At 31.2% G+C, this 27,040-nt stretch overlaps 1 protein-coding gene and 1 long non-coding RNA gene across 2 annotated transcripts; one reads left to right on the top strand and one right to left on the bottom strand.

Annotated features, from left to right (window-relative positions):
* The first annotated feature begins 373 nt into the window (after positions 1 to 373).
* Positions 374 to 8,143, top strand: LOC134702011 (uncharacterized). Its single transcript, XM_063563120.1, has 2 exons — positions 374 to 477; positions 6,484 to 8,143. Exon 2 carries the CDS (start codon positions 6,494 to 6,496, stop codon positions 8,141 to 8,143), a length of 1,650 nt encoding a protein of 549 aa, XP_063419190.1. The 5' UTR covers positions 374 to 477; positions 6,484 to 6,493.
* Positions 8,144 to 23,270: 15,127 nt separating this feature from the next.
* On the bottom strand, positions 23,271 to 26,635 carry LOC134701982 (uncharacterized). The gene is made up of 4 exons (XR_010104286.1): positions 26,508 to 26,635; positions 26,017 to 26,142; positions 25,046 to 25,222; positions 23,271 to 23,439 (listed from the first exon to the last, which is right to left on the bottom strand). It is a non-coding gene; the product is annotated as an uncharacterized LOC134701982 (long non-coding RNA).
* Positions 26,636 to 27,040: the final 405 nt, after the last annotated feature.

The following is a 27,040-nucleotide window of genomic DNA, read 5'->3' as shown; positions in this document are numbered from 1 at the left end:
ATTCATATATTTATCAGCTCAAATAGTACCTATATGCATATACAATCTTATTATACATCAAAATTGCACCCCATTGATATATTTGACGGATCAAAAAAGGGACCCATTCCAGCGGCACATATGTATATACCTTTATATAGGAAGAGACCCCTCCGTGATATACTGTAGCTGGCATGATTATCTATTGTATATATACTGTAGCTGGCATGATTATATATTGTATATATACTGAAGCTGGCATGATAATCTATTGTAATTATTTGGAACTCTAGCAATGAACTCTTTGGGTTTTTTAAATTGACCAAGTCGTATTTATTTTTAACCAGGAAGTGTAACTAGGCGGATAACAGCGCCACATAGTGTTCAAAATCGTCATACATTAAATAAAGATACGATAACTACGTATTTTTTGTCTTCAAGATCCAGTATTACATATTAAGAAGAATTCGTAGTACTGTTCTCATTTAAATCCATCAGGTATGTTTTCTTAGTTTTGAAGTAGTTATTTTAACATGAAATTCGGGTTGATAAAATGGACGTTTAAAACCGAAAGTAAATATCTTCACAATACTTTCGTCATTTTTTTCTGTTTATCTTGTACATATGTTACATCAAAAGTATCTGCTTTTTAAAAGCAAATGATGTCAATGGATATATTTCTTTCTCTGAATCGTTTTCTTGTAATTGATATACTTTTTAGTAAAAATCACTGTAAGGGAAGTGCGAATCGTTTAAACGGTCGATATCGTTTGTTGTAGGGTAAATATTTTATTTTTACGAAACAAAGGGCGAGTGTAGTTATTCATGAGAATTTTTTTTGGTTTTATGCATTGATTTGGCCTTCCAATTATTTTTGATTCCCGCGTAATTGAGAGACTTATGTAGACGATAAATGCGATACGCGAGTCTAGTGTACAAAATTATGAGCCTAACATCTTTGATTAGATGTTAATTATAATGCCACTGCTGGTGGTGTTTTGATTCCACGAGGTTTTCACGAGTCTAGTAGTCAGCACTTCTATGATGACATAAACTATTTTTGATATGGTCATAATGGAAAAAAAATTATTTAGGAATTTATGGTCCTCAATGCTCTTTAAGGTGGTATGGGTGTCTTTCGCCATCTTGGATTGTAAAAAAACAGAGAATCTAAGGTCTATATTTTCAATTAAGTTAGCAAAATTTGATGCAGGAATGCAGATATTTCCTGTGAATTTTCATTTAAAAGAACCAATTTATAAAAATATAAATTTTTATACGACCGCAAAATTTGAAAAATTTTCGCGTTATATTGCTATCACGTTGGCGTAGTCGTCTGCGTCGTCGTCGTCGTCGTCGTCGTCCGAATACTTTTAGTTTTCGCACTCTAACTTTAGTAAAAGTGAATAGAAATCTATGAAATTTTAACACAAGGTTTATGACCATAAAAGGAAGGTTGGGACTGATTTTGGGAGTTTTGGTCCCATCATTTTAAGAATTAGGGCCAAAAAGGGTCCAAATAAGTATTTTCTTGGTTTTCGCACTATAACTTAAGTTTATGTTAATAGAAATCTATGAAATTTATACATAAGGTTTATGACCATAAAAGGAAGGTTGGTATTGATTTTGGGAGTTTTGGTCCTAACAGTTTAGGAATAAGGGGCCCAAATCGGGGTCCAAAATTAAACTTTGTTTCAGTTCATCAAAAATTGAATAATTGGGGTTCTTTAATATGCGGAATCTAACTGTGTATGTAGATTCTTAATTTTTTTTATCCCGTTTTCAAATTGGTCTACATTAAGGTCCAAAGGGTCCAAAATTAAACTTAGGTTTGATTTTAACAAAAATTGAATTCTTGGGGTTCTTTGATATGCTGAATCTAAAAATGTACTTAGATTTTTTATTATTGGCCCAGTTTTCAAGTTGGCCTAAATCGGGGTCCAAAATTAAACTTTGTTTGATTTCATCAAAAATTGAATAATTGGGGTTCTTTGATATGCCAAATCTAACTGTGTATGTAGATTCTTAATTTTTGGTCCCGTTTTAAAATTGGTCATCATTAAAGTCCAAAGGGTCCAAAATTAAACTAAGTTTGATTTTAACAAAAATTGAATTCCTGGGCCTCTTTGTTATGCTGAATCTAAACATGTACTTCGATTTTTGATTATGGGCCCAGTTTTCAAGTTGTTCCAAATCAGGATCCAAAATTATTATATTAAGTATTGTGCAATAGCAAGAAATTTTCAATTGCACAGTTATAAATTCAGCAATAGCAAGAAATCTTCAATTGCACAGTAGTGTGCAATAGCAAGAAATCTTCAATTGCACAGTATTGTGCAATAGCAAATATTTTTAATTGCACAGTATTGCACAATAGCAAGAAATATCTAATTTCACAATATATTGCAATAGCAAGAAATTCCAATTGGATTTCAATTGGAGTTATCTTTCTTTGTCAGGAATAGTATTTAAATCAACTTAAATCATTGTTTTATACAATATACAATGTATATTCACTTTTACTACCAACTGATAGATTAAAACAATCTTTACCATTCAGTCATTGTCAGTGATAACAACCACTTTTTTACATTTTAATATTTTATGATGAAATTAAATGAGTAGTTATTGTTGCAAACTTCATTGAAAATTTGAATTTAGATCAGTTTTGAAATAAGGGTAAGGGGGGGGGGGGGGGGGGGTCATTTTTTAAAATTTCAGATTTCATAAATAAAAAGAAAATTTCTTCAAACATTGTTTTGACAGGATTAATATTCAACAGCATAGTGAATTGCTCAAAGGATTTTTTTTTTTAAAAGTTCATTAGACCACATTCATTCTGTGTCAGAAACCTATGCTGTGTCAACTATTTAATCACAATCCAAATTTAGATCTGAATACAGCTTGAATGTTGTGTCCATACTTGCCCCAACCTTTCAGGGTTCAACCTCTGCGGTCGTATAAAGCTGCGCCCTGCGGAGCATCTGGTGTTACAAGTGTAGATTATTTTTGGTTGTTTTTGAATATTTTCAAATTGGCATTTTAAGGTGAAGTAACTCTAAAACAATGCATTTTCTGAAGGACTCTACATGAAATTTTCCTATTTTGTCTTTTAGCCGAAAAAAACGTACGGTGACCCTATCTTTTCTTTTGATAATCTCAAAGTATTGTCTGAAAGCAATCTTTTCCTAATAAATTTTGAAATTCTATTATTTTGTTTAGTGTTCCTGTACATCGAGAAAATGCGCGGTGGCCTATCATTTTTAGATTTTTTTTGAACATGTATCAATAGATACTACATTTTGACAAAGTATGAACAAATTCTATCATTTTTATTTTAGACTCCCATACCCCCTTAACTTCTAATTTTTTTGGCCTTTTAATTTTTGTTTAATTCGAGAGTAACTGATGAGTCTTGTGTAGCTGAAACGCGCATCTGACAAAATTACAAAATGTCAATCCTGGTATCAATGATGAGTTCATTGACATTTCTTTTTTTCTAGGGCAGATATTGCTTTAAAATATATAAAAACAAAACAAAGTCATAAGAAACCCAAAACAAACAATATAACACAACAATGGATTCATGCGCATTTTTTTTATGAAACAACGAGCTCATTCACCCAGTTTCATATCATAATACATGATGTAATATACAAATAACATTTTGCACGATCCAATTAAGGCAATGGACCACCGTTTTTTTTTTAAATGATGTTTCAGATGTGTACTTGTTATGATAAGATTAAAAAAAGAGGGACGAGAGATACCAAAGGGACAGTCAAACTCATAAATCAAAAACAAACTGACAACGCCATGGCTAAAAATGAAAAAGACAAACAGAAAAACAATAGTGCACGTGACACAACATAGAAAACTAAAGAATATACAACACGAACCCCACCAAAAACTAGGGGTGATCTCAGGTGCTCCGGAAGGGTAAGCAGATCCTGCTCCACATGCGGCACCCATCGTGTTGCTTATGTGATTACAAATTCGGTAAAAAGTCTAATTCGGTGGGTCAAATTCATGAAAGGGAAAGGGATTGTAGTTACGACGTAAGGAACAAATCCGATATCATTTGTGAAACGGTTATTCCATAACCGTCAACCAACTCGTGATGGCGTCCGTAAAATTTACGAAGGGATGATTTCAACTTCACCATTTGGAACTCTTGGTTTCATAGCTTCCTTGTGAGCAGAAACCCTCTTTGTCTTCAACCGACCCTCATTGTCAATTTCTAGATGTAAGTCAAGATATGAAGCCGACTTAATTGTATCTGTAGTATCCGTTATCTCCAATTCGATGGGATAGATGCAATCAACATAGTCACCAAATTTTGAATTGTTTAGTGAAAGAACGTCATCTATATAGCGGAAAGTAGAGTTAAAGGATATTGCTAACTTCTTATCTTTCTTCCTAAGGAGTTCCTGCATGAAGTCAGCCTCATAATAATAAAGAAACAAGTTAGCAAGTAGAGGGGCATAGTTTGTTCCCATTGGGATGCCGACAGTCTGTTGAAAAACACGTCCTCCGAACGTAACAAATATGTTGTCAATCAAGGAATCAAGCATCTTGATAATATCGGTTTAAGAGAATTTTTTGTTTGAATCAGATTCTTTGCAAAGTAGGATTTATCCCTCCCTAAGACAAGATACTTGTATCTACGTTGGTCATTCTTTTTTATGAAGCAAAGTAATACCAACTCTTTTAATTTGTCTTTTAGTTTGGAATGTGGAATACTTGTGTAAGAGTAGAAAAGTCAAATGTTTTAATACTGTTACAAGATGAAAGAGAGTTAGATTGTATGTACTCTAAAAGATCTTTGGAATTTTTAAGTATCCACATCTGATTCACTCCACCTCTAGAATAGGCAGTTTCACAATAACTTTGAAGCCCGTCTTTGATTGCTGATAAAATAGATGTTAATAATTTAGAAAGGGGTTTAGTGGAGCACTTGGAAGACCCAGCAATATACCGTTGTTTGTAAGGACACTTATGTAGTTTAGGTATCCAATACAGTGATGGAAGATCCAGTTCTTCATCTTTGGTTGAAATACCAAAGGAACAAAGAACAGACCTATGATTATCCAGGATTTCCTCTTTGGTAGGAGTCGTGAGGGTATATGTTGAGTTTCCAAGTAAATTGTCTATACCTAATTCGTTTATCAAGCAATTAATGCATTGATGGACCCATTCAGTTTCTTAATTCTGATTTGTATTAACGACCTCACTGCCTTAATCCATTCAGATAGAGTGTCTACGTCTTCCTTCTCGCGCTTAGCCCATTGCCTGGCATAATCCTCGACTGAATCCATCAAAAGTTTAAAGTTGTATTTCCAATTGATGGATTTAGGCTCACGATATTTCGGACCTTTCGATAAAACGTTTCGTAGAGAAGTGTTATTAACAATGTTAAGGTCACCGGTAATAACGTGGCCAGCAGGATTAAATGTGAATTGGGAACTAGCACAAGTGCAATCAGGAGGTTTAGACTTGAAGTCGTCAATATCGAGATCCTGCAAAACGCGTTTGTAATTGAAAATGTTAGTTGCAATAGGTTTAGTATAGGTACATGTATAAGAAATTATTGGTACAGACTGGTCTTTGAAATAAGGAGGTATTTTCGATTGAACTAATTTATGATGAAGGATATTGCCTAGGAGTAAGTTCAGTAAGACCTCTTTTTGGCCCCAAATTATAGCAGTTTTAGAAAATTGTGAAAATGTAATCTTTAAGCTATATTTTGGAAAGTTAAATCCTTCTGCTACATAAAAATGAGCTGTTTTTTTACAATACAATGCACAAATATCGCTTTCTAGCATCCATAAGTCATGGTAAATTACTGAAATCTTCAAAATGTTGGCATTTTGGTTATATTTTGGACGGTTTCCGTCTAAACTGAAAGTGGCTGCATTCGTGTTCATTCATAAAATTGAAATGTAAGTTGTATTTGATGATAATACAAAACATAAATAAAGATTGAGGATGTACACGGCTGCGGCAACTTTCATTTTTGAGAAAAACCATCTGAAAAGTGACGATTTTTTTTTTTACATATTTGATAGAATATTCATATTTAAGCTTGAATCAGAGCGTTTTTAATGACTTAATCAGTTAAAATCTTTCACATAAACTAATTGAATCCATTGAACTAGACACTTAAGTGTTTAAAAAGTGTCCAACATTTGAGGCCAAAATCGGCCCTTATCGGACCTACTCCTTTAAAAATGATCAAATTATTATCATAATAAATAGTATTATTAAAATATACTCAAAATCTCCAACTGTTACTTCAGTTTAACAAGACGACTTGTTTATGGTACAGTATCGACAATGAATGGTTCAGCTGTGGTAGTTTAAGTCATATCACAAGATCGCAAGCAAGATTTATTAACCTTTTACTGCTAATCTTGTTCATCAAGGAAACTGGCTTTAAAAAAAATATGTAGACAATTATTATGATTTGGAGTATAATCAAACCACACTAATCCTTTATTTCAGAAGGTTTACTATGGCATCAGCTAGTTTCTGTGATCCTTGCTATGAAGCTAATAAGTCATTAACAGCAACAAAATATTGCTCTGACTGCGAAGAAAGACTTTGTACAAAATGTGCAGAATCACATTGCAGATTCAAAGCTTTCAAATATCACCATGTTATCGACCTGTCGTCCATTGGATCCAATAAACTTATATCAGCGATGAAAAACTGCAAAGTCCATCCAGAAATGGTTTTAGATTATTACTGCACAGACCATGAGATCGTATGCTGTAGATCCTGCATATCTAATGAACACAGGGTTTGTCAGAACGTACTCCCATTGGAACTGGCCTCGAAGTATGTTAGAAAGTCTGCACTGTTTAACGATGTTATGGAAGACATAACGCATCTTATCACAACATTGAAAGCTTTAGACAATAACAGACAGTCAAACTTACAATCAATGGAGAAATCCAAATCAACAATAACCAAGCAGATCCGAGCAGTGAAATCCAAATTTTTGAAACAAATTGACGATTTGGAGCGTGAATTAACAACCACTTTATCATCTCTCCAACGAAAACATGAAATCGAAATCAACAAACAAAAGCAAGAAATATCGCAAGTTTTGGTCAATGTCATAGAAAAAAAAACCGAGATGGATTTTTTGAGTGATCATGGATCTAAGAATCAGCTCTTTATATTCCTACGCCAACAAGTAACAAATATTCATAGTGCTGAGGCAAAGATTCAGCAGATAGTATCTGATTCACAAGAATTCGATATAACCTTTGACGAAAAGAAAGATGGTAAGCTTGAGTCTCTCGGGTCACTATCAGAGTATGTTCAACAATGTCAAGTTCAATACAAACCAAAGAAATTTCAACAAGCCCAGATAAAGGCGGAACCAATGAAAAACATTCTAGGGTTTGAGAAGGATACAGTATTGAAACTCAATACTGATGTGGTTAACACTCTTATTAGTGTATCAGTGACAGATAATAATAAGCTCCTCATTACTAATAGAGCATCATCCGATCCCAAACTCTATGTTTACAGAGACTGTAAAGATTATGAGACAGATATAACTTTTTCCTCCGAACCTCATAGTGTTGCTGTGATACCTGGTACAGACAGAGCTGTTATTACCCTACCCAGCGAGCGGTCTATACAATTCATCAATACGACAAAGATGACAAAGGACAACACAGTTAACGTCGGATTTACATGTTATGGTATTACTGCTGGACGTGACAGAATTTACGTTGGTGGTACAGGTGGTACTATCAAAACATTAGACCCCAATGGGACAATTCTAAAAACGATTCAACAAGGATCTAATAATATTTTCTTCATAGCATACGATGATATTCATGATCATTTGATTGTTAGATGTCATGACAAACTCCTTTGTATCAAAGTAGATGGAACCCAAGTATACAGCAAAGACGTTTCAGGTTTAGCAGGAGTAACACGCGATAGGCGTGGTAACATTTACTACGGTTGTTACTATGCCAACAACATACAGAGAATATCATCAGATGGGGAAAACTGTGAAGAAATGCTGAACAAAGACAATGGCATTTACCGTCCGTATGGAATGTGTTTTAATAACGACTTCACGAAACTGTTTGTAATTAAAAACGAAGGTAAATCTGTTCGTGTATACAAATGCAAGTAAATGTTTTTATGAAACAACATGAGTACTTGAATTTATATTATGTAATTTATCGTGTTACTTAAACATACACATATAAAGTGCAAACTTCTTTTTTATATTTTCTGTTTAATTTTCGCTTTTGTATGCGGTTACGAAGAAATAATATTCGGAGAAAAATAAGTAAAGTACAAACAAAGACGAAATAAACAAAAATGAACATAAAGATTGAGAATAAAAGTGGAAAAAAAAAAAAAAAAAAAAATAGCGTACATAAATAGCACGCATTATTAAACAATACAAGCAAACAAATGTTAAACAAACATTTACAAAGTCTTCGAAAAAAAGATGAAAAAGCCAAATAGAAATGAACAATTTAAACTCACTTACAAAGAAAAATAAAATACCACAAAAAATCAAATAAAAATTGTAGATTCAATATATGAAATGATTCAAATGTTTACACAATTCATCTGCACTCAAAATATTGAAATTGGTACTTTAATTTAGAAACCACATTTATTGTTATGCAGTGTCTGTTGTATAGTAGTATAATGTTTGGTGAAAATCTTTATACTGTGTATCGCCAACTTGTTTCATTACGTAATTTGCACTTGGTACTTTTTTGGGGGATGATTAAGAATACAATATTACAATGTATTTCCTATTTCCTATTTCCTCTTAATACCGCATTTCTATAACGAATCCAACTTTGAGTAGTTATGAATGTTGATCTGCGGCTAACGGATTTTTTTCCCCTCGGGATCTAATTTTAAGTACATTTAGAAGACACATTAGATGAACTTATAAATGGATCAGCCACAGTTTCAAGTACTCATATAATCAGCATGTTCTGAGGGAATGACAAGTTCACACAGGATAATCGCAATATATGGGTAATCCGAACAGCGGAAGATGTTTGGAAATTAGATTCAATTCCTGTGTTTGAAACTTAAGGTAGAAATTCAAAAAAATTAACCACACACAATGGGAAATCGTGCGTGTACGAGGTAATACTCTCGGATTGTCTGGCGTCAGCTTTGTACCGAAAGATTTATGAATTAATATGAAAACTATGGTCGCACTCATTTGCACGATTATGGATTAGATTATAATGGTATGTATGCTCTGCAACCTAATCAATCTTTTCCTACCTTATCAGGCCATTATGATACCGTAAACTCTGATGAATATTATAAGTTACATAGTGTGTTAGTGACCTAATATGATATATACAGGGTCAGTAAATTCCATATGGGGTGAGAGGTCATTTGCACACTATGTAACGAATTTATCTTACCGACTATCTTTCTTTGTTGAATTTAGGCTAAAGCTTTCTTATTTGCTATCATAACACATCTCCTTATTTCTGTATTAAAAATGTTCAAGTGTTCAATTTTAAGAACCTTCTTCAATTGATCTGCACAAAAAAAAACTAATGTAAACGATTAATAACTATGATAAACAACCTTGATATAACAATATAAAACAGAACTTTCAATATTTTAAATAATTAAACAATGCCTAAGTGGCAAATTCACTACTAATCGCGTATTGAAATAAGCCTCGCCTCCCTACTAACCTAATATTGAATATGCACGGTCTCCACGAAGTCGCTTTTAACCAATCATATTCCTAGAAATGTATTTGAGGTAAGATAATATCCCGGATTGCCAAATTATTCAACACAAGTATCGATTGAAAACACAAAATCACTATCAAATGGACATATGCAAAACGGTATAGATGAAGAAAATTGGTGTTACATGTGTGTTAATTTGTGTTTTGCTATTCCTTGTAGTTGTCATTCTCTTGTATTCAACGACATAATTAATGTTATATATTAATTTATATCAAATAAGGTAATACTACGATCAATCAAAGGGTTGCCTATGTGAAATCTGCGTAAGTTTTATTTACAGTTTTTTGTGTGTTTATTTGACAGACAATAACAATCAAAACCAAGGAGTAAACAAAAACTTACAAAACCAAAAGACATTTACATGAACAGATATAAATAATAAATAAGAAACAACACGAACTCCAATAAAACATATGACGTGGTGCTGTACTTAAATATCCCGTCTTTAACATTGAGTTATTGTGCTATTGAAAATGTTTTGTATTCCTGTATTTCATTTTGTTTATGTGCTTTGTTTACATGCCTTTTTTGTTACTTTGTTACTTTTTTGTAATGTTATAGTGATAAAGATTATAACCCAATACTGAATGCTATACCCCTATTTTGATATTTTAGCCTATTAAGTCTGTTTTTTTCACACATTGTTGTCAATATAATATGTATTATCTGCATAAGAATATACCTGTACCTAGTCAGAAATTTGTTGTTATCCATTCATTTGATGCGTTTGAGCTTTTGTTTTTTCCCATTTGATTAGGGTCTTTCTGTTTTAATGTTTGCATTTTCATGGGAGTTCAGTATTTTTGCGATTTCCTTTTACATGTAAAATTGTAAGATGTCGGCCGAAGAATGCCAACACGATCAGTTTTCACATTACATATGATTTGTAAAAACATTTTTTACTAAACCGAATAAATGACGGGTTATATTTTCTTTATTTCTGTAGCATATACATATCGGTGTGGTATATACATTTAATGATTTGGAACATCGCCATTTTGTCAGTTTGTCAGTTGAGTGAACATGTTGAATTGTTAAATATTTTAAAACCGGAAATTGTAAAAGATAACATCGTATTCACCTACATTGGGAGGCGTATTATTAAAATTTAAAAGTTAATAAATTTGAAAAAAATTGTGCTGTGTTAATGTATATTTTTAGCTGCACATTGACACTTGAATAATTCAGTCAGTCTCCTTTCAAATTGAAATGCTAGGATTGCGAAGACTTCAATTGAATACTTTTGAAGCTAGATATCTTATTATATTTATGGAATAAAACTATAGTACAAACGTTTGAATATAAAGTTCTCAGTGGATTATTGTAAACAACTTTTCATACTGTATATTTTGGTATTTATTGCTTTTTAATTTCAATAAAACATTTTTTGTTGGTTTTATATTTTGTTGATTTTCGGAAAGTAACTATAGAACATTATAGACGTATGGATTTGTAAAGTTATAATGTACAAACCCACGATGAAAAGTAATAACCTGTACAAAATAATAACATGTTCATGGCATATATGTGTACAGAGCCACTTCATATGTATCAAAGAAGCACAAAAAGGCACATGAACAAAACACATTAGCAAAAATGAAAGCCAAGAATACGAGCATTACCATAGAACAATAACACAATACCAGATGAACAAGTGCCGAGCTACGTCAAATGAATATCAATAAAAACAGACTAAACATAAAAGTAATATTACTAAACATATATAAAAAAAATAGTATACAACGTAGGTATCCCGAATCTCAACTTCATGACCATCTTGTATTTGTGAAGTTGATACGGAATATTTATCAACAAGGTCGATGAATCTTTTGAGAAAAATTACAAGATGTTCTTTGATATACTCCTGGTTTAACAACTTTCTTCTCATAAACTTGTGACGTTTTACAAAGGCTGAGTAAGAGTTGCAAGCTCCTGAATATGGAATAAGTTTGAAAATGTATATCTCATATGCAGGTGAAGTTGGTATATTGCCACTATGGTGGAGAAATTGATAATTTTATTAAAATTAAAATCGTCTCGTTTGCCATAGATTATGGTACTGAGATGACCGAGTATGTCAAATTCGATAAATAAGTCTAAAAATGAGATGAAGGAAGTCGACTCTGTTGTTACTTTAATTTCAAGTTTTATGGAATATATCAATGGAGTCCAATCAGAAAAGTTTGGATTGTTAGTGGAAGGAACCTTCGTCTGTTATTGTAATTGTATGTAATTGTATGTCAAGCTTGCCATAAAACTATACCTGCAGTGTCTCCAATTAGGTTTGAGTATTGAATCAAATTCATTTTTTTGTGGTTAATATACTGTTTTGAAATAAAAAAAAAAACCAACAAATAATATCATACCATATTATTCACGATCCGATTGAGACACTTGACCACCGAACTTTTGTTTTTTTTTATGCCATCGACGTATCGAGGATTATAACATTTTATAATTGTACGTCTCTACTTCATTGTGTCCAAAAAATATTTTCGTTCACTTATTTTAGTTTGCATCATCCAAGTGTTAGAACATCATCAATATTAATTTGAGAAATTAAATGACCTGGCTTCTTTGATATTCTTGTTTTGACAATTGTCTGAAGGATCTCCGATTCATATAGAAGTAAAAAGATGTCGACACAGAGAGGCGCATAGTTCTTCCACATATGAATGACGACAATTTGTTGAACAAGTCTACCTCCAAATTAAATAGATATGTTGTCAAAAAAAAAACTGGCTACGTTTATTTACGCTCTTTTTTTGAACGCTACTTGGATATTTGTAATAGTTTATTGGCTTTTTTGAAATTTGTTTGTCTTTGACCTTGTCTGTTACTGAAATTTGTTATTGTATGTTCATCATTTCGTTTTAATGACAAATGAAAAAAACATATCGTTAAATGAATATAAAATCTACCTATGTTATAAAAAATCATGATATCTTTTTTCTGCACTGAATGTTCTTTGGCTAAAACAATAATGAAATGTTTAAAAAAAAATCATTCACTTAGTTTCAATAAGTAGCCATATTTGAACATACAAAATGCCATTATAAGAACTGTTTGGCTGTATTAATAAAAATAACCCCACTATTAAAGCAGTACCCCTTTCTGAAAACAGGCAAAATTTGGAAATCTGTCATGTCTACTAAATGATCTGTAAATCTCATTCTAGTCTATCTTTTTGAATGTTTTCCTATTATTTGGATACTGTGGAGCTAGAAGAGTATTCTTATCTATTATTTTTATTTTTTCCCTCAAGTTTTAGGGTATGATATATCAATGAAGTCCAATCAGACAAGTTTAAATTGTTAGTTGAACATGTTGAAAGAAACTTCGTCTGTTATTGAAGTTTGCAATTGTATGTCAAGCATGCCATAAATCTATACACATGCAATGTCTCAACTAATATTTGAGTATTGAATCGAATTCATGTATTTATAGTTTAGATACTGTTTTGAAATAAAAAAAACAAAAAACAAACACAAAATAATATCATACCACATTATTCACGATCCGATTGCGACACTTGACCACCGAACCTTTTTTTATGCCATCGACACATCAGGGAACATTATATTTTCCAATTGTACGTATCTACTTCCTTTCGTATTTTTTTAAAAATTTTCGTTCAATTATTTTAGTTTCAAGTGTTAGAACATCAACAATATTAATTTGTGAAATTAAATTACCTGGCTTGTTTGATATTCTTGTTTTGACAAGTGTCTGAAGGATCTCCGATTCATACTACGAAAATATAAATAGGTCGACAAGGAGAGGCACATAGTTCGTTCCCCTAGAAATGACGACAATTTGTTGAACAAGTCTACCTCCAACATGTCCAAATTAAATAAATATGTTGTGATTAGAAAACTGGCTACGTTTATTTACGCTCTCTCTTTGAACGCTTCTTGGATATTTTTAATTGTTTTATTTGCTATTTTGAAATTTGTTTGTCTTTGACCTTGTCTTTGACCTTGTCTTTGACCTTGTCAGAACGTACTCCCGTTGGAACTTGCCTCGAAAGATGTTAGAAAATCTGCACTGTTTAACGATGTTATGGAAGACATAACGCATCTTATTACAACATTGAATGCTTTAGACAATAACAGACAGTCAAACTAACAATCTATAGAGAAATCTAAATCAACAATAACTAAGCAGATCCGAGCAGTGAAATCCAAAATACTGAAACATATTGACGAGTTGGAGCTTGAACTTACGACCAGTTTCTCGTCTCTCCAACGAAAACATGAAATGGAAATAAACAAACAAAAGCAAGAAATATCACAAGTCTTGGTCAACGTTATAGAAAATAAAAACAAAATGGACTTTTTGAGAGATCATGGCTCTAAGAATCAGCTGTTTATATTCCTGCGACAACAAGTAACAAATTGTCATACCGTCGAGTCCAAGATTCAACAGATCGTATCCAATTCACAAGAAATCAATATTACCTTCGACGAAAAGAAAGAAGTCAAGCTTGAGTCTCTCGGGTCACTGTTAGAGTATGTTCAACCATGTCTAGTTCAATACAAACCAAAGAAATTTGCAACAGGCCCAGATGAAGACTGACTCAATGAAACGCATTATTGGGTTTGAGAAGGATACGGAAATAAAACTAAAAAAAAAATGTGAAATTTTCTCTTGGAGATGTATCAATCACAAATGATAATAAGCTACTCCTCACTAATGATGAGTCATCAGATCCAATTACTCTATGTTTACAGAGAAGATAAAGAATTTGAGATAGAGATGACATTTTCCTCTGAACCTAGATGTGTAGCTGTGATACCCGGTACAGACCAAGCTGTTGTTACCCTACCAACAGCTAGGTGTATTCAATTTATAAACACCACAACGATGACAAAGGGCGACAAAGTTCACGTGGGGTTTCATTGTTGTGGTATCACTGCTGGACGTGACAGAATTTACGTCGGTGGTCAAGATGGTACAAACAAAACATTAGACACAAATGGAACAATTCTAACAACAATTCAACAAGGAACTAGTTATATTTACTTTATGACATATGATGATACTTATGATCAATTGATTGTAAGAGTTTATGACAAACTCCTTAACGTCAAACCAGATGGTACACAGGCATACAGTAAGGACGTTCCATGATTAACAGGGATAACACTTGATCGACAGGGAAACATTTATTTCTGCAATTTCCAAGACAGCAACATTCAAGAATATCATCAGTTTGGGAAAACAGTGAAGAAATGCTGAACACAGACCATGGTATTTACCAGCCGTATGGTATGAGTTTTAACAATGACTTCACAAAACTGTTTGTTATTAATAACTGTTATAAGTCCGTATGTGTATACAAATGCAAGTACGAGTAAAACAACATAAAAACTTAAACATGGATTTTTTTTTATAGCATTGTGTTATTCACATATACATAGAAAATATATATAGCTTGTTGATTTTTTTATTATCATTTGATCATTATATTTAGAAGAAAATAACAATAAAGTTTTAAAGTTCCATTTTTTAATCTTGACTAGCATGACGTTTTCTTAAAGGAAGGCGTTGAAAATTGATATATAGTTCAAAACCACAAAACGTCATGCCATAGCAAATCCAAATCAATGTTTGATGTTTACATGTTAGATTTGATATAGGCAAATGTAATATACCGCTGTTTCAAAGTCATAAATCGATTGAGAGAACAATTCGGGGTTAAAAACTAAAACCGAGGGAATCACATCAACTATATATAGAACGGAAACAAAAAAACAACAGAACACTGAAGTGCAAAAAAAACCCAAACCCGACAAATGAAATATTAAGTAGAAGGAGAGAGACAACAATATTTCGAAAGATAGTGCGAGCAAAGCGCAAAGAAATCAATTTAAATATATATATATACGATGGCAAATAAAAAGATTTAAGATAAGTGTACATTGAATAAAATTGAGAATGGAAATGGGGAATGTGTCAAAGAGACAACAACCCGACCAAAGAAAAAAACCAGCAGAAGGTCACCAACAGGTCTTCAATGTAGCGAGGTTGTTGTCTCTTTGATAATTCCCCATTTCTATACTCAATTTCAAAGAATAGAAAAATACAAAATAGCAAACCAAAAAATGCAACCCCTCCCCAAACAAACCAATAAAAAACCCAAATTAAACGTTTATACACAAAAAACCCGAAAAACAAATAAAAAAACAACAACAAAAAACAAACCACAAAAAGAACAAAAGGAAATTTTCAATCATATAACAATAAATTACTTTAATATAACAGTAAAACTGAAATGACAAAAAGGTGTTGATTCAATATATGAAATTAGAAAAAAATAAGTAAACAACTTATCATTGCTCAATATATTTAAAATAGTACTTTTTAGGATAATTGTTAACTTTTTGTATTCCGATGAGCACAAAAAATGTGAATACTAAATTCCAATCAAGTATATAATTTTTTTTGAAAAATATTCCTGGTGTTTAATTTAACTTTTATGATTTCCTTGATAGAAGGTTGCTGCTCACAAGGACGCTATTAAACCTAGAGTTCTTATGGTGAAGTAAATTTAACGGTCACCAACACGAGTTGTTTGACCGTTATGGAATTCCCGTTTTACAGATGATATCGGAGATGTTCCTCATGTTGTTGCTACAATCCGGTTCACTTTTCAAAAATTTGACCTACCAAATTAGATTATTTACCGGGTTATAAATAACATGAACTACACGACGGGTACCACATGTAGTGCAGGATCGGCTTACCCTTCCAGAGCACATGAGATCACTCCTAGCTTATGGTGAGGTTTGTATTGCTTACAGTACATGCAACCTTAGGCGTTACTATTTCAGCGATCAATCAGCGGTCATCGATCAGTCACCGATCAGTCAAGTTCGCGTCAAACTCACGTCAGCAATCCGTCAGACTTATAGTAAAAGTAATAGACTGATCGGACTGATAGAACCGATCGACCTTGATGACGGATTGACCTGTAATACGTCACATGATAAAATAATGCAAATTACGGAATCTTAGTTTCGTTTAGTTTAATTAAAATGGCAACTAGTGAAAATCGAACGTTCAATGATCATGATGATACATTTTGCTTCAATAATAATAATTTAGCAAAGTTTCATTAAAAAGAAATGTACAGATAAAACCTAACATACATATTATTATTAAAGACTGGTATTTTTGTTTTATTTAGGTTATATATTTTCAAACACGGCGGGTTTTAAAACGGTGTCTACATCGCGATTTTTATTTTTGTATTTTCCAAACATACTCGGGAAAAGCTACGATTTGTATAGTTAGAACAAGGATTTGCATAGCTATACAAATCCTTGTTATCATCATAAAATTCATTAAAAAAAACTTATCATAATAAAGGACTTTCTATATATATATTCCTGTCACAATCGAAGCCTACAAAATCTTAATAAAAAGAAGACTAATTTTATCTGACACTATTAATTTCATAAAAAAAAACTATTCTAATCTATAAAGAGTACAAAAATCAAATGGTGGTCAATAGTTTTTAGTAAAATGAAGAAATATTTGCATTTAAGGCAACGCAAACTAAAATTAAATATTTTTTTCCTTAACGTAGACATATTTTATGAAGAACAGTCAATTCTGATGTACAAAAAGTACTGAAATCATATGACGGTTAATAGTGTGTATCAAAATAAATCAATAACTGCATTCTTATTCCACAAAAATAAAAGTTTAAGTATTTCAATTCTCATTATATCTCAATTCTGATTAGATGACTTGTCTCAAGATGGTAAAAATAACTGATTTCAAATAAAATAGCATCATTTCTAATAAAAAGAAGACTAATTTTGGTTATTTTCAACAATGCCAATAAAATAATAGTATGATTTCTCTGACACTCTTTTAATTTCATGAAAAAAACTATTCTAATCTATAAATACTACAAAAAATCCAATGGTGGTCAATAATTTTTACCAAAATATTTTCATTTTAGGCAACGCGTACAAAAATTAAAAATCTTTTTCCTTAAAGTAAGCATATTTTATGAAGAACAGCCAATCTTGATGTACAAAAAAGTACTCAAATCATATGACGGTCAATAATTTGTATGAAAATAAATCTACGACTGCATTCTTATTCAACAAAAATAAAAGTTTAAGTATTTTAATTCTCAGTATATCTCAATTCTGATTAGATGAGTTGTCTCAAGATGGTAAAAATAACTAATTTCAAATAAAATAGCATCATTTTTAATAAAAAGAAGACTAATTTTGGTTATTTTCAACAATGCGAATAAAATTTTAGTATGATTTCTCTGACACTCTTTTAATTTCATGAAAAAAAACTATTCTAATCTATAAAAAGTACATAAAATGCAATGGGGGTCAATAATTTTTACTAAAATATTTGCATTTTAGGCAACGCGTACAAAACTTAAATATCTTTTTCCTTAAAGTAAGCATATTTTATGAAGAACAGCCAATCTTGATGTACCAAAAGTTCTCAAATCATATGACGGTCAATAATTTGTCTGAAAATAAATCAACGACTGCATTCTTATTCATCAAAAATAAAAGTTTAAGTATCTTAATTCTCAGTATATCTCAATTCTGATTGAATGACTTGTTTCAAGATGGTAAAAATAACTGATTTCAAATAAAATAGCATCATTTCTAATAAAAAGAAGACTAATTTTGGTTATTTTCAACAATGCCAATAAAATAATAGTATGATTTCTCTGACACTCTTTTAATTTCATGAAAAAAACTATTCTAATCTATAAATACTACAAAAAATCCAATGGTGGTCAATAATTTTTACCAAAATATTTTCATTTTAGGCAACGCGTACAAAAATTAAAAATCTTTTTCCTTAAAGTAAGCATATTTTATGAAGAACAGCCAATCTTGATGTACAAAAAAGTACTCAAATCATATGACGGTCAATAATTTGTATGAAAATAAATCTACGACTGCATTCTTATTCAACAAAAATAAAAGTTTAAGTATTTTAATTCTCAGTATATCTCAATTCTGATTAGATGAGTTGTCTCAAGATGGTAAAAATAACTAATTTCAAATAAAATAGCATCATTTTTAATAAAAAGAAGACTAATTTTGGTTATTTTCAACAATGCGAATAAAATTTTAGTATGATTTCTCTGACACTCTTTTAATTTCATGAAAAAAAACTATTCTAATCTATAAAAAGTACATAAAATGCAATGGGGGTCAATAATTTTTACTAAAATATTTGCATTTTAGGCAACGCGTACAAAACTTAAATATCTTTTTCCTTAAAGTAAGCATATTTTATGAAGAACAGCCAATCTTGATGTACCAAAAGTTCTCAAATCATATGACGGTCAATAATTTGTATGAAAATAAATCAACGACTGCATTCTTATTCAACAAAAATAAAAGTTTAAGTATTTTAATTCTCAGTATATCTCAATTCTGATTAGATGAGTTATCTCAAGATGGTAAAAATAACTGATTTCAAATAAAATAGCATCATTTCTAATAAAAAGAAGACTAATTTTTGTTATTTTCAACAATGCCAATAAAATAATAGTATGATTTCTCTGACACTCTTTTAATTTCATGAAAAAAACTATTCTAATCTATAAATAGTACAAAAAATCCAATGGTGGTCAATAATTTTTACCAAAATATTTTCATTTTAGGCAACGCGTACAAAAATTAAAAATCTTTTTCCTTAAAGTAAGCATATTTATGAAGAACAGCCAATCTTGATGTACAAAAAAGTACTCAAATCATATGACGGTTATTAATTTGTATATAAAATAAATCTGCGACTGCATTCTTATTCAACAAAAATAAAAGTTTAAGTATTTTAATTCTCAGTATATCTCAATTCTGATTAAATGACTTGTTTCAAGATGGTAAATATGACTGATTTCAAATAAAATAGCATCATTTTTAATAAAAAGAAGACTAATTTTGGTTATTTTCAACAATGCGAATAAAATTTTAGTATGATTTCTCTGACACTCTTTTAATTTCATGAAAAAAAAACTATTCTAATCTATAAAAAGTACATAAAATGCAATGGGGGTCAATAATTTTTACTAAAATATTTGCATTTTAGGCAACGCGTACAAAACTTAAATATCTTTTTCCTTAAAGTAAGCATATTTTATGAAGAACAGCCAATCTTGATGTACCAAAAGTACTCAAATCATATGACGGTCAATAACTTGTATGAAAATAAATCAACGACTGCATTCTTATTCAACAAAAATAAAAGTTTAAGTACTTTAATTCTCAGTATATCTCAATTCTGATAAGATGAGTTGTCTCAAGATGGTAAAAATGACTGACTAGTTTTAAACAATGCAGATGAAATTTAAATATGATTTATCTGACATTCTTTTAATTTAATGAAAAGCGACCTTTTCTAAACCAGAGACATATAATACAATTATATATAATGTATTATATGTCTCTGTCTAAACTATAAAAAGTTCAGAACTTCAATGGCGGATTATCGGCATTTTCGTAGGTAGAAGTTCATGTTAACTGAGACATATTATGTATTATATATGTTTCTAATGTTTACAATATTTAATACAAAACTATTAATCAACAGAAACAATTTAACGCTTTAATTAAGCATCTAATATAACTGTTATACAATTTTTACTTTTTTATTGCAACCAAATTCACGTGTAAATTATGGTGTCTTCGTCGAGGTCCGCGTTCATTGATCGTAAACACTGTTGAGTTCGGTTTACATAAGAATTTGAAATATATACGTATCCGTCCGATCCGTGCATAAATCTGATTTACTGATCGATCGATGACCGTTGTCACGGTAACTCCCACATAGGTTATTTGACTTATCTGACGGATCCTATGGGTCACCGATCACCGATCAGTCATCGATCAGTCAAACATCCGTCACCGATCATTCACCGATCAGTCAAGTTCACGTCAAACAGTAACGCCTAAGGTTGCAAGTACTGTAGTCTTTAGTTTTCAATGTTGTGACTTATTTGTCCGTTTGCCTTTTTCAGTTTATTTTCGATCTATGAGTTGGAATGTCCCTCATGTATCTTTCGGCCCTCATTTTCAAACAAGTTCAAACATGTAATGGTGTATTAAGTGTGCGTATAAAGGGTTATGCTAGTTTGGCGTCAGCTCAGTACGGAAACGTTTACCAATATGAAAACCAATCCCACAAATATGCACAATTCGTGATCTTCGAATTGAATTATGCAGTGCAACTAAGTCTATCTTTGTGAAACTTATCAGAAAATTCTGACACAGAAAACTTAAGGGTTCTGTTGCCTGATTTCCAAATTATTTAACCAAACATTGATTAAAAAAGAAAAATCAGGATCAAATAAATCTATCGTTGACCGAAATTGTCTTTCAAGGGTGTCTTATTTAAAAAAATAATTCTTGTAGTTATCATCCTAGCGTACATAATCATTGTGATATTAATAAATAATGATTTAATTTGGGATGTAACGCGTCTTCTGATTGGCTGACGTTATTTTGTTATGAGCCCATAGACATATTTAGTCATGTGACCGTGACGTCATAAAGGTTGTTTTTATGGATTTCTACTGTTTAGAAAGGAATTTAGAATTAAATTATAAGAAATGACTGTAAGATTTTTTCTGTCTATTCGAAATAACATAAAAAATGTGGTGCACACTGTTAAATAACCCGCTACGCGCGTTATTCAGTGTGCACCAATTTTTTTATGTTATTTCTCCATAGACAGAAAAAAATATTACAGTAATTCCATAATTAAATTAGTTACTCAAAAGGCATACAATTCTTATACGAGGGTTTCAAACATACGAAAATAGAGCTTTAGTCTTCTTATGAGATGTTGTACGAATGCAGTAGAACCAAATCATAAATTACACATAAATTGTACAATTAGTTCAACAATTGATTTCTTAGAATGTTTAATTGTTATTGAAAAATAACTTATGATCAGACCGAACCGTCACTAGCATTTTGTTATAAGGATTGTGTGGTTTAATATTTTTTAGTTTCCCGATAGAAGTTCTTTAAATTCACCGTTTTTAATTAATTCGTTTTAATTTACTGTTCACTAGACTTGTAACGCTACTTCTTGAATTTTTGGGTTTACAACTTTCTATGTCAATAAATCTATAAATATCTGAATCAATTAATACCCGAACAGTCGGCATGGTTCTCTACCGTAATATCTCGACAATTCTAAACTCTTTTGTTTTATAAATCAAAATTCCTAAACTTAGCAATTTGATATATTTGTACTGTAAAAATAACAGAATAATACATTAAAAAGATGCATTTAACCTGCAAGTTTTATTTATTTGAATTGATTTTTATCTATGGGTTGTCGTTAGAAATCTACATAGGACACATTATATCACATGTTATATTTAAAAAACGTCATACATTGAAATAAGATAATCTCTGCCTGGAATAAGAAAATCCTTAGTTTTTGGGAAAATTCAAAGTTTTGTAAACAGGAAATTTATAAAAATTACCACATTATAGATATTCATGCCAACACCGAAGTGTTATCTGTTAAACTGTTACAGTTACTCTGATCTGAAAAAAAAACCCACTGTAAAGTTTGTACGTTACTTTTGTTGTTCTTTTTCATGACGATGTAATTTATGTTCACATTGTTGAAATCGAATTTGATTCTTTTGAAAAGTATTTGCTAATTAGCATTACTATTCCATATAATAATATTTTGTATATATATGTAGGACTCGGAGGTGCGATGGTACTACGAACCGCGATGGTCACGCTGAAGTGCGATGGTTAACACGCCGAAGTGCGATGGTCACATTGTGACGTTAACTTGTTGATAGATACGCTTAAGTGCGATGGTCGTTACGCTGAAGTGCGATGGTCCACGCTGAAGTGCGATGGTTAGCACGCCGAAGTGCGATGGTCACTTTGTGACGTTAACTTGTTTATAGCTACGCTGAAGTGCGATGGTGGTTACGCTGAAGTGCGATGGTCCACGCTAAAGTGCGACAGTTACATTTTAAAGTTAAATTATTTAAAACAAATACGCTGAAGTGCAATGGTATGCCAGTAACAATGATTAGAAAGCTAAATATGTTTTATATAAATACAAAACTGTAGGTTTTTCCGTTTGAATTGTTTAACACGAGTTATTTCTGTTCTGAGTGAACCTATGCTCTGTGTTGAAGGCCGTATTTTAACTTGAAATGGTTAACTTTACACATTGCAGCTTGGATTGACAGTTATGTCATTCGCACTCATACCACATCTTCTTATATATTTAAACTTCTTCAATAAAATAAAGATTTTAGCAATGTGACTATAAGTAGGTAGAAAAAATAAAACAATTTCAATTTAAGTGCATAATTCATGCAATATGCAATGAATGAATATTTAATACAGCAAATTAGGACGAATTAAGTATTTCGATAAACAGTGAATTTTATTGTTCTCAAGGTCTTTCACTGTGTACACTCTCCATTAGAATCATCCATCTGAATGTCCATAATCATCCCCTTCTTCCAATACCCTGACAGAAATACATTTGTTCCTGCGCTAAGTGCTGAATTTGGTCTAAAATCTATTGTGTCATTAATATTTGGATTAAATGTTTGCATTTCCATCACTTGGGACTTCCTAGGAAACAACTCAACAGGATACAAATCCCTATCCCATGCTTCTCTGTTCTGTTAAAAATAGTAACGGTACATGTATTAGTTTCAGTTCATTTTTAAAATAACTTGCAATGTATAACTTAAAACAAATAATGTTTTGCCTGACATTTTAACAACATATGTTTAATCTATTTTGTACTTATCAATTGCTATTAAAAATGTACATTTGTATTTAATTTATTATGCTATATTCCAAATAAAATTTAAAAAAAAATGAACATATTAAATGGCTCAAGTCTATTCATATTCGGTGTGATCCAAGGCTCCGTTTTAAAGGCCGGACATTGACCTATAATGTTTTACTTTTATAAATTATTATTTAGATGTAGAGTTGTCTCATTGGCACTTACATCACATCTTCCTATATCTATATACATAATTCATTCTAATCTGTTCATTTATAATTTATGTAATGTTTGCATTTTGTGTGTAAACAGTATTATGTATGCTTCAACTCAATAGCTACACTGTATGTATAGTACACTATGTGAAACTTATCTTAAGTGTTTGCCTTATTTAACAGACTTAAAATAATACTTTATTTTATAAAATTACCTCAGTGTAAATATTGGAATCAGAATATCTCCGTTTGTTTGAATTAGTCTGCATTGCATTGGCTAAAAATCTTTTAGCATATATTTCCCGGTAATACGGGCTTACTTCAGTCTGAAAAAGATTAAAAATTAATTACTAATTCATATATTATTGCAATATAAATTTTATTGTTTAGTATTCTACCAAGTTTAATGTTGAATTAAAAAAAAAGCTGGAAATTAAAAACAATGTCTATAAATAAATTCACATTTATTTATTTCAAATTTTAAGAATTTATTCCCATTAAGATAATGTAACAAAAATGTGCAAGTCAAAAATAAGTAATCAAGTACCTGCATCATATCAGTGTTGCAAACCATCTGTGAGTTTGTAATGTCAGCCAAAGGTGTTCCATGCATCATATCAGTGTTGCGAACCATCTGTGAGTTTGTAATGTCAGCCAAAGGTGTTCCGTGCATCATATCAGTGTTGCGAACCATCTGTGAGTTTCTAGTGTCAGCCAAAGGTGTTCCATGCATCATATGAGTGTTGCGAAGCATCTGTGAGTTTCTAGTGTCAGCCAAAGGTGTTACATGTATCATATCAGTGTTTCGAACCATCTGTGGATTTCTAATGTCAGCCAAAGGTGTTCCATGCATCATATTAGTGTTGCGAACCATCTGTGAGTTTGTAGTGTCAGCCAAAGGTGTTCCATGCATCATATCAGTGTTGCGAACCATCAGTGTGAGTTTGAAGTGTCAGTCAAAGGTGTTCCATGCATCATATCAGTGTTGTGAGCCATCTGTGAGTTTGTAGTGTCAGTCAAAGGTGCTTCATTGTAAATGTTACTTCATTTTTCTATCGGGGCCTACATGAAAATAGGTATACAAATACTTAGTAAACAAAATATATGTTATCAGATATTAAAATAAGAAAATAAATTGTTTTAAAAAGTTGCAACATATGTTAAATTAAACAATACTAATTAACGTTTTAAATCAAAATTAGAATGAGTAATTAATAAGGCACTTTAAATAGATAAACTAAAACCACAAGAATATATAAAATGTTAAAAAAATCTTACAATCTTTTCTAGTTTCTGTCTCCACAGATTTTCCAAATACTCCTGATTTGACAATTGTCTCTCTTGTGAGGGCGCAATAGATAACTCGTTCATATGTGCACACTCTGGTACTGGTACAATGGATACCCCATCTGTATGCACAGATTGTGGTGTAGTGCTTCTGTCCTTAACGTGTTCCTGTAGTAAATTATTTGTAAAAATAGTAATAATTCTAAACGCTGTATTCATATATAATTACTTCTTGACTAAAATAGCTATTTTTGCATAAATATTCTTTTTGAAGAAATATTTCATTTTTTATCTTTTTAAATAAAAGTAATGAACAAACAGTATAAAAGTATAAGATAATTTATTTAGCTTGTTTGCACCGTTTTGTAAAAAAACAATCCTCAGTACAATAGTTATCATGGTTATATACATGTATTTCTCTTTAAAAACAGTTGTACTGTTACACCGTGACTGTCCGATGTTAAAGGTATGGTTGGGATCTCGCTGACATATGTAACCCCGGCACATTCTGTATGTACATAAATTTCTCAACACGACGGGTGCCACATGTGGAGCAGTATCTGCTAACTCTTCCGGAGCACCTGAGATCACTCCCATTTTTTGCTAGGATTTCTGTTGTATGTGTACTATTATTTGGATTTTTTTCAGCCATGGCGTGATCAGTTTATTTTTGATTTATGAGTTTAACTGCTCCTTTCGGATCTTTTGCCCCTCTTTCAGGCAGTTAGTTTTCTCGTTTAAAAAGTTTTACATTTGTTTTTGAGAGGTCTTTTAAAGCTAACTATACGGTATGGGATTTGCTCATTGTTTAAGGAAATACGGTGACCTATCATTAAAAGCTGTTTAAAATTTTTGTGCCATTTGGTCACTTGTGGAGAGTCTCATAGGAAATCATACATGTAACTCATTTTCTTTTTTTTTTATAAAAGAAAAATATTTAAAACAGTTATTAAAAAACAGACCGTTTGTTTTAAACTGTCAACACTAAAACTATGTTCCTCGTTTACTGTATCCTGTGATGTTTTTTTGTTGACTTTACCATTTAATTCATGCTGTTCAGCTACTTTCTGAAGATCGAGCTGTTTTTGCTGAAAAACATACAAGTAAAAACATGAACTTTATATTCGAATTGAATTCGTGTATATACTTATTAAAAACGATTCCACATCATCCTAATTTCCCCCTAAAAACAACATTTCGCTTTTAAAAGTCCTTTTTTTCATCTCTTACAGTTATTTTCATTTTGTTTATTGATATTGAAATACGGATTAACTATAAAAAGTATTTTTATAACTAAACATAATGCGTTTTAATTATATTGTAAAAACATATTAATGTTAGTTTTTATTATAACACCAGGTATGAAACATTGTTATAAGAGAAACAAAATAATTTACGTTTTAAGAGCTGTGATTGCAGTTGTTTACCAAATAAATCAATAATACAATAATACCTGACTATTTTCATTGACTACTGTATTTTCTACTGTTAATTCTTCCGTATCAACATTATCTTCTACATCCAGGTGTGCACTATCCAAAAATGCTTTTTCTTTTGATGTCAAATTGCATATTGGTACCTAATATTGAAAGATTAAAAGGATAACTATTAAAAGAAAAAGGAATTCGGTTTTAAACATGTATAAAATATTTGCAACTGGACTTTTTTATTTAACTTATACAACTTTAGCGAACCCATAGTGTAAATTGTTCAAATTTTAAAACTTAAAAATGCTAAAGCCTTTCGGGTGTTATATTTTATTCCTTATTAGTACACTTATAAATATGTCTAAAATACTTGCTACTGAACGTTTTTATACCAATAAATAATACATGTACGTAAACGTATTTAACGTGAAAATTATACTTTTCAAAACTAATATTGTTATTAACTTGTATGAAATATTGGTCACTGTACATGTAAAAACCACTATTTTTCTCCATGAAGTTATTTTATATCTGATGATGTCTACAATGTGCAAAACAT

This window comes from Mytilus trossulus, unplaced genomic scaffold, assembly GCF_036588685.1.
Source record: "Mytilus trossulus isolate FHL-02 unplaced genomic scaffold, PNRI_Mtr1.1.1.hap1 h1tg000373l__unscaffolded, whole genome shotgun sequence".
Lineage (NCBI taxonomy): Eukaryota > Metazoa > Mollusca > Bivalvia > Mytilida > Mytilidae > Mytilus > Mytilus trossulus.
The sequence above is the reverse complement of the archived record's forward strand: the minus strand, read 5'-3'. Positions and strand labels throughout refer to the sequence as shown.

Excerpts from the sequence above, each read along its gene's own strand:
- LOC134702011 (XM_063563120.1), top strand. The coding sequence starts at position 6,494 with ATGGCATCAGCTAGTTTCTGTGATCCTTGCTATGAAGCTAATAAGTCA.